Source organism: Thermobia domestica, unplaced genomic scaffold (assembly GCF_964235325.1).
Source record: "Thermobia domestica unplaced genomic scaffold, izTheDome1.hap1.1 HAP1_SCAFFOLD_355, whole genome shotgun sequence".
Classification (NCBI taxonomy): Eukaryota; Metazoa; Arthropoda; class Insecta; order Zygentoma; family Lepismatidae; genus Thermobia; species Thermobia domestica.
Window position 1 is genome coordinate 78,437 of NW_027656068.1, and position 12,781 is coordinate 91,217.

Genomic DNA, 12,781 nt, shown 5'->3' on the forward strand with positions numbered 1-12,781 from the left:
CCTCCTTCAAAGTTCCGAAATAGGGAGGGGTTATGTTCAAAATTCTAAATCTGATTTACTTTTAGCTTTAATTTAAATTCTTCGTTTCTTGTCATTAATTTTTTTAAATCAAAAGGAAGCTTACCTTGAGAAAGATAATGAATAGTGTCAGTGACTGACTCCTCTATAAATGTAGAATAAAACAAAACACCAAAAGAGGATTAACATAGAGGAACCTTTCACTAACTCACCCACCTCTTCTGTGAATCAAACATTTCCAGTTAAAGCTTATGAGGCTTTCAAAGATGGTAACAACTTACTCGTAAATATTTAAATCAAATGCCTGTTACTTTAATTTACATATTATGTTCACCTTCATTTGCAATATTTCAAGTCTTCCAAAGCTATAATGTTTAACACAACAAAAATGCAACTGTTAAATTATTAATGTATAATACTATTTCACGTTCCCATTTTCTTTTTTAAGCACAGCTAATTTTCTCCTACATTACACTCACCAGTCTTCCATTCAACAGGAAGGGCCTCTCGTCATCACGGAGAGGAAGCCTTCGCTGTGACGTCAGGTACTCACTCGCGCAGCCGGTCTCGGCAGCGAGCTACTACGTAGTAGCGTGACAAGGCAAGGTTGCCACCTACTTTTACGGAAACATTGAAAAGGGGTTTCATTTACAAATAGATTTCAATACAATGATAATAATTAATCGTAACAACCCCTCCCAAAATTTAAGATTGGTACACAAATACACCTGTGTCTTATGAAAAAAAAAGTAATAAATCCTGTACTCATTCAATAGTAAAGCCGTATCAAGAAAGATAAAATAGGCCAATAACCTTTAAAATTTGAATATTTGTCCATAAGAGCGACATCAACTTGTTATTTGATAATTCCCAAATTTAAAAGGGAACATAAACATATAAAGGTAATAAACCTCTGTACATACCCATATAACGTGCTAAATCCTTATCAAAGGGGGTCAATAACCTCCGAAATTTGATTTTTGGTAGTTCTTTATCCATGAAAGGGAACGAAGTGGACCATCCAAATTTATAGTGGTACATATTGAAGTCCAGTACTATGATACCAAATGCTTATATTAAACATTTTTTTTTAAAATTGAGTGGATGAGCCAAGATACCCCTCCCAAATTTTTAAAGGTGCATCAATGTACCCATGTCTTATGATAGGAACTGAACCTATATACATGATCATATAACCATATAAGGTAATAAGACTCTTAATCAAAGGGGATAAATTGGGCCAAAAACCAAACACGTGGTACAACATATTGCTTATATTTACATTTTTGCAATTTTTACCCATAAAAGGGAACAAGGTGGACCACCCAAATTTATCATCATACATGTTGAGGTCATGTACTATGATACCGAATGCTTAAATTGGAAAATTTCCAAAATTTAAGGGGTTGGTCATGGCACTCCTCCCAAAAATTTAAAGGGGTGCATCAATGTACCTATGTTTTATGATAGGGAATGGACCCCTATACATGATCATATAACCATATAAGGTAATAGGACCTCATCCAAGAGGGTAAATTGGGCCAAAACCAAACATGTGGTACAACGTATTGCTTACGTTTATATTTTGGCAATTTTGTACCCCTAAAGGGAACGAGGTGGACCACTCAAATTTATAGTGATCTATATTAGAGTTCTATACCATAATACAAAATGTTTAAATGGGCAATTTCCAAAATTAAAGGGGGTAGGGCCAAGGTAACCCTCCCAAAAATTTAAAGGGGTGCACCAATGTACCTATGTTTTATGATAGGGAATGGATCCCTATACATGATCATATAATCATATAAGGTAATAGGACCTCATCCAAGAGGGTAAATTGGGCCAAAACCAAACACGTGGTACAATATATTGCTTACGTTTATATTTTGGAAATTTTGTACCCCTAAAAGGGAACGAGGTGTACCACCCAAATTTATCATAATACATATTAGGGTCCAGTAGTATAATACAAAATGTTTAAATGGGCAATTTCCAAAATTTAAGGGGTGGGCCAAGGTACCCCTTCCAAAAATTTAAAGGGGTGCACCAATATATCCATATCTTATGAAAGGGAATGGACCCCTGTATACGCTCATATAATTATATAAGGTAATAACACCTCATCAAAGGGGATAAATTAGGTCAAAAATTCCCGAAATTTAACTTTTTGGCAATTTTTTACCCATGGAAGGGAACGAAGTGGACCCCTAATACTAATAGAGGTACATACCCTGGTCCTAGGCTACCATACCCAATTTTTAGATTTGGCAATTTCCAAATTTTAAGGTTGGTGGTCCTAAGTACCCCTAGGTCATTGATCCTGGGGCCAAGGTCATTGACCTTTGACCTATGACGTCACAAATGTCGGGATCAAAGTCCAAACTTCGATCAAGTCAGGCCCATACTACTACAATATTATAACCTTTGATTGCGTGATTCTAATAATTGGTTAACTCTACCATGATAATCTCACATTTATTTATATATAACTATCTCTTGTAGTAGGCAATGCTTCCATAAGTTCATAACGAGATTTTTAACATCCACACAAAGGAATTAATTAAATCCTTGTGTACTTACGAAATCTCACATCGTTCTCACACATACAGTATTTTTTCCTAATGTACGTATGAAGTGAGAATTTCATAGAGGAAAAAAAATCTCTTCCGCAAGTGAAGTTAAACAACCTTTTTAAAACGCGATCTCTAAGCAACAATCACAGCAGCATGTATTTTACCTGTGTCAATCACTTCCTGATAGATGAGAGGTCGTTGCCCAGCTGTGAACCCATGTTCCGTTGACAGATCGTTGACTTGATTGAAAATGGCTTCCAGATCTTCAGGCCATATATGGTTCGCTGCATCAATTCTACAAAAATTAAATCACTTTCATTATATATGTGATAAATTTCAGATAAAAGAAAAGTTTCCAGTTCATTTATCAAAGCATATATTAAAGATTTCAATAGCATGTGATTAAATATCCAACAGATAATTGCCTTCATATTACAGTACGTATACCTAGAAAGAAATTATACGTCTTTCAGTAAGATCATTTCAGTGTATGTACCTATTTTTTATTATTATTATTTTTTTAATTATACAAACTATGAGATACATAAATATTGACACTTTTATAAAATAACTACATATATCCGTCAGTCTGTTCGACAAAACATACTAGATCAAAATTGAAAAAAAAAATATCCACAAACTTTTCTTTAGTCAACTGTGCCCTAGAGACCTGCACGGGCTGAATTTTTCGGCCCGAGCCCAATCCAGCCCGAATGGACGTAGACCCGGCCCAGCCCGGGCCCGAAACGTTTTGGAGATTTTCGGCCCGAGCCCGGCCCGGCCCGATAATTTTTTAAAATTTTTGGCCCAAGCCCGGCCCGGGCCCGATAAATTTTAAAAGTTTCATTTTATAACATTTTTTACGGACACACTTCTTCAACGTTTGCCTTTATTCTAATTATCATTTAACGAAAGTAAATAATTATTAAAGAATTTCAATTAATCGGCCCCAGCCCGGCCCGACCTGAAAAAAATCAGTGTCGGCCCGCGGGCCGGGCCGGGCTTCGGGCCAGACCCGGCCCGTGCAGGTCTCTACTGTGTCCCAAGAAAATATTCTTTGAAATTAAATGATATGAAATCTTTCAGTTTTATTGTGCCATGATTTTGGACCCCTAAGCTAACAGAGACCAAGGCCGCGGTGGCTCAGTGGTAGAGCTTTTGCTTCTGGTGTTTGAGGTCCTTGGTTCGATCTCAGCTCGTCCCAAGTTAGATTTGTGGTGGACAAACACCATGTGCGTGGCATTTCTCGTGGTTCTCCTGTTTCCTCCCACTTTATTCATTCCACCATTTCATGTATTTCTCATCATCACCGTCTCCTTTAGACTAGCCGGCGGCGTAATAGTGGGACGTAAAAATGAAAGATTTTTTGCTAAGAGAGACAATGATAAAGGCAGGGAATAATGATGGAAGATTTGCTGGAATGAGAATGTGGGAGGAAATGAAGATACTCTGAGAAAACACGATATTGTCCATCACAAACTTAGTTGGCCAGAGATCGAACCAGGGATTCCAAACACCAGAGGTAAATGCTCTACCACTGAACCACCGTGCCCACAAGAAAAGAAATTACCTCTCCTCCCTTAACCCTCTATTCAAACTAGAAGTGGTAGAAATAAACCATTTCCGGTCTGAACGTTGATTACCAATAGAACAAAAACGGTGATAGATAGCAAGAAGTGGTTTTCTGGAATTAAATGACGTTCCCAAGAATAGGTTTCCTGTTCATTATTGGAATCATGCCAGTAGGACTTATAATATTTTAAGTTTTCTGTTCGTCATTATTGGAATCACCCCAGTGGGACTGATAATAATCTAAGTTTCACTGTGATAAACATTCATAAAGTTTGCAACACTGCTAATAATGATATATTTGTGGAAAATTTTTTAAATGATTGTTGTTTTCCTTCTCTTTTATAGCATTACAGCGATAGTTTTTAGTATCTATAATTATAAGTTCCGGAAATTAATGATTTAACCTCTTCCAGTGCGTAATTTTCAGATGCGAACCGCTGTAAAAAATGTAGTTTTATATATATATATATATATATATATATATATATATATATATATAACTTTGGAATTTGTTACCTTTTAATAACTTTTGAACCTCTTATAACAAAATACTTTGGTTTGTGTAATATTTACCTGTGCCTTGGGCAGAAAGTACTCATACATATGCACTATACTTAGTAGAATGTTCATTTCATATTAACAAAAGAAGAATGTTTTTAATATATGTAAGTTATTATTATGGGATAGTTGATGATATGGACATGTTTTATGGTTACCTAGTCAGTGAGTTTGTGTACTTAACAGTTTTAAGAAAAGGATATTATAAGTTATATCAAATAATAAGCCAGTTTAACATCGTTTATAGACGTTGTCATATTTATTAAAAAGGTGAGATTAATGGTATTTAAATATCGAAGCTAATATTTTTATGCCAAAGAATTACTACCACTTCGGATTTTTATCTCAGCAAACGAACCAGGTTTACGACTATCTTTTTGATAAGTCGTTATAAAAATTTGGTTTACCTCACCCGGGACTTTGTAAATTCAGTTCCCGAAGAAGAAGAGTAAGGTTGAATTTACTTTTATATTACAGTTAATGAATACGAACTTAACCATATTGCGAAGTGGTAAAGTAATCATAAGAAGAATGGACAACGAAACAATGCAGCAGGAATCAAATACTAGTGGCAGCGATGAGACTAATGTAACGCCAGGATTGACATCGGAAGATATCTTGTTAGCTTTACAGCGACAATTAATGCAGATGTCTACCGAGATAAAGAAGCAAAATGAAGAATTAAAGCAGAACATGGAACAGAAATTCGACGAATCTAACAAGACCATGGAACAGAAGATAGAACTGAAGTTTGACGAAGCTAACAAACAAAATGAAGAATTAAGTAGACGAATGGAACAGAAGTTTGACGAAGCTAACAAGCAAAATGAAGAATTAAGCAGACGATTGGAACAGAAGTTTGACGAAATGGAACAGAAGTTTGACCAAGCTAATAAGCAATATGAAGAATTAAGTAGACGGATAGAACAGAAATCAGATGAAACGAAACGGACAATTGTCCAGGTGGTGAACGACATATCCTCACAGTTCGAGGAAAAGTTAAAAAGGATATCCGATGATTGTCAAGAAAAGCACAATCACCAAAATCAAGAAATCTGTGCTGTAAAAAAAGATTTAGAAGTAATAGAATCTTCCATTAAACAGCAAAAGATCCAGGTTAGCAACAATTCTAATAACATACGTGTAAATACACAGTTATTAGCTACTATTCAAGAAGAGATTAGAACGTTACAGGCTAAAGACATTTACCGTAATAACTTGGCTAGTGATCGCTTTGAGTTGCCCCACTCACCAGAGATGAACTCGCCTTCGCCGGGGTCTGATGAAGATATTATACTAGAAGAAAGTTGTCCGAAGAGTACTGATGAGCGAAACATAGATGGTGTCACGACACAGCACGTCACGGATAGGAACTATCACTCAACAAGAACAAGGAATGAGAAAAAGAAGGTAAAATTAAGTGTTAAAATGAGTGAAATTCGAGCTATGAGCAAATTCAGTGGTAAGTGTAATGAGAATGCTACTTCTTTCTTAGAGAAATTCCAAGACGAATGCAATATAATGTGCATCGATCGATCACAATATATGAAATTAATACCCCATGTATTACTCCCACCTTGTTCCTTATGGTTTAAGGCAATACGTGATCACATTAGTACATATGAGGAATTCAAAGCGGCATTGATCGCAAATTATGAAAATGACTTTTTGCTGGCAAATAGAGATGCCACCCTTAGAAATCAACACTTCAATCCTCGATTGCACAAATCTGTTGTAGAATTTGTTGTAAATGTCTACAACGAATTAAAGGTCGTTAATCCTTTGCAATTGGAATCGAGAATAATAGCATCGATTCGAAATTTGCTTCCATTTAAATTGCAACAGATCTTATTTTCCACACAGTGTATGAGTTTCAGCCATTTATTGATGCTTGTCCAATGCTACGAAACTCAATACCATGCCATGAATCCACAATCAGGAATAGGTAAAAATAAGAATAATTTAGATCATTTGGTGCCTGTTCGGAATTTAAATATTCGGAGTGTGAATAATACAGAACCTAACCTAAGCCGAGTATACTCTAGCAATCAAAATGAGCAAAATAGACAAGGTTATGTAGAGAATACGCCTAACCTAATTAATCGTAGCAATTCATATATTAGACCATATAGTCAAAATAGATTTAAAAATCGACGTAATGTATGGCGAAATTCCCGAAATACAGCGAACTACGTGGATAGACGTAATTGGAGATCAAGAGATGGGACTTCATATCAAAATCAAAATCACGATGAAAGACATGTACAACATAATGTAGAACCTAATCATGATTGTGCGGTACAATGCACTTTATTAGATTCATATGCAAGTACGAATGTAACATGATTATCGTCAATGAAATTAGGTTAAACCCATATTAGTTATAGATTCTTGTGAATTTTCATTTAAAAGTTTATGTGTTAATATCAATAATGAAAACGATTCTTAAAAATACTTGAAATGCTTAAATAGAGTTTTAGGCAGACTGGAAAATTAATTTTCAAATGATTTTTATTCTTTCTTGTTAATATGAGGAATTATAATTCGATTTATAATTAATTAAAAGCAAAGATTATTTATATTAGATTGATTTGTGTTGAAAACTTAATTGTCAAAGATTACGTTAAAAAGAAGCTCTATTCTATAAAACTAATTATTCAACGACTACCTTAAATAAGATTCTTCTTTCTTATAACATCTTAGTGCTACTATGTATGCCTTTAAATGCAACATCTGACTTGTTTGTTATTTAATGCGCCCGCAAAGATTAATATTATTTGTAACCCACGTTTGTCCTTTACATTTTTTGAAATCGCACCCTGCGACGACTAATTAAATAAGCGACGATATTTTAATAAGAAAATATATTAATAACATAATGGATAATAATGAAATAAATATAATTAATGTAATTAAAGATAAATAATGATGAAATGAAAGAATTGTTATGAATGTATTTATATATATATGTATATGTGAAATGTAATGAATAGATATACAAGGTGCGATCAAAATATGATGGACATGAGCAATGTAAAGAACACTAATGTAAACGGACCAGTGGTTCTTGAAGATAAAAGCCAAGCCTACTCATGACTTTTATATTCAGTCCCTTTGTCGAGCGACATTTTTATATAACAAAATACTTTGGTTTGTGTAATATTTACCTGTGCCTTGGGCAGAAAGTACTCATACATATGCACTATACTTAGTAGAATGTTCATTTCATATTAACAAAAGAAGAATGTTTTTAATATATGTAAGTTATTATTATGGGATAGTTGATGATATGGACATGTTTTATGGTTACATAGTCGGTGAGTTTGTGTACTTAACAGTTTTAAGAAAAGGATATTATAAGTTATATCAAATAATAAGCCAGTTTAACATCGTTTATAGACGTTGTCATATTTATTAAAAAGGTGAGATTAATGGTATTTAAATATCGAAGCTAATATTTTTATGCCAAAGAATTACTACCACTTCGGATTTTTATCTCAGCAAACGAACCAGGTTTACGACTATCTTTTTGATAAGTCGTTATACTCTCACGCAATCACAATGAAATTTTCGGCATTATGATCTTTGTTGCTTCTAATTAGCTACTATAACTTGTCATTGTCGTATTTATGGTTATCATCATCATCATATGGTTAGGTTACACAAAATCTGGGAATGCCTCAACAGATCAAGCGCAATTTTTCTGTGTGGTCTCTTGGGGTTCCTAGGTGAGCGCAAACTCGCTAAATATTGTCGGGAATAACATTACTCATACTATGGTCAAGTATATTCGCCATACGCAATACAAAATAGCCAAAGCAAAATGAAAGCGTATATATACGCCATCCGCACAGCAGGTGCGTTATGAAGACACGAGTTAACTCGCCACCCACACTGAAGGGGTTAAGCAGTGTTGCAAATTTAAGCAATGGTTTCCATATCTCCGAAACGGTTTGAGATACCGAAGTGCTTTAAACGGCAAAACGATTTTTGTTCGAATTGCTAACCATGTTTTCAAAATAAAACCTTTCGATGAAAAAAATTAAATGTTCAAGCCTTTGTAACTTCGTTCTATTCATTCGAAACAAATAATACCATGACCATGATATAAAACACAGAGGTACTTTTTTTTATGTATTATCATGTCCATCTCTGTTGTGCTGCATGTGTGATAGAGGCTTCCAAACTTTAAATGTCTGTGATACTATAACATCTTTAGTTTGCACTACTTAATAATAAATGATATTTTATGCTTTTGTTTGAAATGTTAGTTTGAAATACAGATGGTGATCAGAAAAATGGAAACACCTGTAGTTGGCAACACGTCAGATGTATGGATTGGCAGTGGTGTCGTGGCGCCCGCAGCGCCGGACCGCTGGTGGTGATGTATTAAGTCGGTCTCCATACTACGTCAGGCGCAGTGGAACAGCAGTGTCCAGTTGCTGCAGCAGACGGAGGTAGTGTAAAATGGGAGACCTCTCAGATTTTCAAAGAGGGCTAATTGTTGGTGCGCGGTTATGTGGAGTGAGTGTGACGGTAGTGGCTACTGTGTTAGGTGTGTCGCGTGGGACAGTGTCGAAGGTGATGACGGCCTACACAACATACGGGAAAACCACATCGAGGAAGCGGAACATTGGGCGGAAGAAAATCATGAGTGACAGGTCACGCCGGGTATTAAAGCGCATTGTCACGCAGAACCGTCGTGCCACTGCGGAGCAAGTGACGAAGGAACTCAACTAGCACCTCCCCCACCCTGTTTCGACAATCACAGTCCGCCGCGAATTACATGACATGAACTTACGGGGTTGTTTTGCACGGGCCAAACCGCTCATCAGAGTCCATAACGCTTTCGCACGCCGCAAATGGTGCCGCGACCATGCAACTTGGACCGTTGATGACTGGAAACGTGTGATATGGTCGGATGAGTCATCCTTCATCCTATTCCCAACCACGGGCCGTGTTTATGTGTGGAGAACGTCCAAAGAAGCTTATGATCTGCAGTGTCTCCGCCCAACTATCAAACATGGCGGCGGCTCGGTGATGCTGTGGGCCGCCATATTATGGTTTTCATTGGATCCTGTGGTCACACTTAGCGGACGAATCACTGACAACGATTATGTCGCAATTTTAGGAGACCACTTGCATCCTATGATCCGGATGTTGTTCCCGGACAATGACGCCATCTTCCAGGATGATAATACACCCATTCACACAGCTGGCGTTGTTGGAGCGTGGTTTGAGGAACAACGGGGGAAGTTCAACACCTCCCCTGGCCCGCCCAACTCCCAGATCTCAACATAATAGATCATCTGTGGTCCGTCTTGGAAACACGACTCCGGCGACGATTTTCACCTGCATCCTCTCTCACAGAACTGGCCGATGCCCTGCACGAGGAATGGTGTAAAATTCCACTTGCTACCATTCACGACCTCTATGCCTTCATCCCACGTCGCATCAAGGCTGTTCTGAAGGCGAAAGGTGGCCCGACACCATATTAATCTAGTAAGTTGCAATTTCGTTCAGGTGTTTCCATTTTTCTGATCACCATCTGTATGTAATATAATCTGACGTAGTGCCATTTGAAAAACAATAACTTTATATTGGATCGGTAACACTGTTTGTTGGATGTTTCTGTTTAATACGTATAAATATTTTTCCCTCCTTAGAAGGACGCCCATCAGGGGGGCAAGGTGCGGCGATTGCCCCTCTAGAGGAAATTGTAGTTCTGAATATCGAAAACCCAATAGAATTTTTACATTAGTTACAGCAAAATTTGAACCTATATTTGAAATGTCGCGTATACTTGCCCCCTTGGAAATCACAATATGGGCGCCCTTGCCTCCTTCTACTTCCTTCGTGCAAAGTTTCTCTTTTCTGCCTGTTTTGGTTTCTCCGTTATCATGGTTGGACATTATATAAATGATGCACCCTCTAGTGTACTGAACATATATTGTTATTTTTTATTTTGTACACATCTTACATATATTGTTGTTTATTAGCAAATTTTGAGCTAGTTTTAGATTAAACTGATTCATATACGTTTGAATATTTGATCTAAGAAAACGTTTGGCTAAATATTGAGAATAAAAATTTCTGGTGCTGTTAATGACAAAAAATAAGGGAATAGTAATACTTGCCTAAATCCAGCAACGCCATAATTGATAAGCTTATTCATGTATTCGACTATTTGTTGTCGGACATGGTCATTTCCTTGATTCAAATCGTGAAGGTCTTCAAGCTCACACACTCTAACCTGTTTGAAATAATTAAGCACATACAGTCAAGAAAACTAATTTTTTCCCCTCAATTATAGGGCATAGAATCAAACGACATTGGTTTACTAATTCACGACACTACAACCAAACAACAAGCACTTATCTATCTCATATTTTTCATAGTAGACTACACGTATCATTCGAATTAAAATGGATTCTTTAAAAAGGAATAATACAGAAAATTTGCTTAGTAGGCTTCAGTCAAGATTTGATCTTATGATAGGATTGAGACTTGACGTAACCAAGAACAAATTGTTTACCTGAATCTAATTTTACAGTAATAGCCAATCAGCGATTACCAAAACTATCCAAAATATCACTCAAACTACCAATTAAATCAGGGATGCAAATAACCACTCGCCCGCTCACTCGGGGCGAGGGGTTCACCGGTGCAGGCGAGTTTTTAATATCACTATTATATATTTCAAAGGTAAGTAAATGATTTCTATTGTGGGATGTGGGCTAGTAAAATCTTGTTACTTACTTGCACCCCTGAATTAAATGCAAAGTTGTTAAATCCAAAGAAGGAAAGAGATGTATTAAGATGTTCTACACCTATTGGATCTTCATGCCGTGAGAATGCCAGGGAAGGAAGCATGTTTCATAAATTGTTTCATGTACAAAGCTAAAAAGAAAATGACATTTTGTGCTTTGTTGAGTTGTTACTAAATCTTGAAAGTTACAGTTGATTTTGTTTTGTTTAGTTATTATGATAGATCTTAAAGTTCCACAGTGCCTTGTAACTAAAAGTAATTTTGATTTTCTTTTGGCAATTCGGAAGAAAAAACCCTCCGTTTGTGCATGTGCTAGAAATAGCCGGAAAGCCATATAATTCATCCAAACGAAACCGAACACTATTGACTGGACAACATCAGTCATTTTCGATTACCTTTACATGTATCCCTCTCTACGCCTCATAACGATGGAGACTAAAGTTGGACTTAAATGACTTATAGAGTATAACTATTCAATCTCAGCAACATCGAAAACTGATTGATTGATTGATATGGGCATTACCGGTATCTATAACCTTAATCCCGTAGGATGTCCCTGGCGAGCACACTATACGGGTTAGAGGTGAAGAAAGGAAGCGGCTTGGGATCTATATTATTATTTATTATTATTACCTATAACAGGGGTATCCCCCCAATTACAATAGGTGTACAAGCTTATGTTTCAAAATATTATTTAAAAAAAAACAGAAAAGAAAAAGAAGACGTCATACATAAGTACCTATTACATTATTAACTACAATAATCAAAAAGAATATTGCAATATGCACAATTGTACAAACATTTTTTCTACCATACATAATGCTTTTACAATTTATAATTACAAATAAGTTGCTATTAATTTCATTTCCACCTTGCTTCTATAACTGAAAGTTCTTACTTGCACTCCAGCAAATCTTAAATATATTTACCTAGATATGTGTCAAAAATAAAAATAAAATCTTTGTCCAATATTAACAGCAAGTAAAATCTAAACTACTTCTTTAATTTTTGACACATATACTTTAAATGGTAAAGAAAAATCAATATTTGAGTTACGTTGTACCAGTTCATTATGTTTTTTACTAAGCCTTATGACAGGTGAAAATTGGTGAAAATTAGAGCGTGAAATACCGTAATAAAAGGGTAACCTAATACGCAATACATCTTTCTTCACATTAAAACAAAGCGAGCCCAGAAAGTCGGGATTATTAATAACACCTATGTTGACTTATTTCTCTTCTGGTATATAACGAAGTTACACCAAATTCTTCAAGTAAAGATTTATAAGAAA

At 36.0% G+C, this 12,781-nt stretch overlaps 1 protein-coding gene across 1 annotated transcript in view; it reads right to left on the bottom strand.

Annotated features, from left to right (window-relative positions):
• LOC145676763 (alpha-amylase-like) overlaps positions 1-12,781 on the bottom strand; it is a 95,986-nt gene that overhangs the window by 62,149 nt on the left and 21,056 nt on the right. Inside the window, exons 5-6 of the mRNA XM_081747572.1 lie at positions 10,859-10,974; positions 2,756-2,886 (exon numbers count right to left, since the gene is read on the bottom strand). Coding sequence (XP_081603698.1) covers positions 2,756-2,886; positions 10,859-10,974 — 247 coding nt within the window. The remainder of the gene's footprint in view (positions 1-2,755; positions 2,887-10,858; positions 10,975-12,781) is intronic.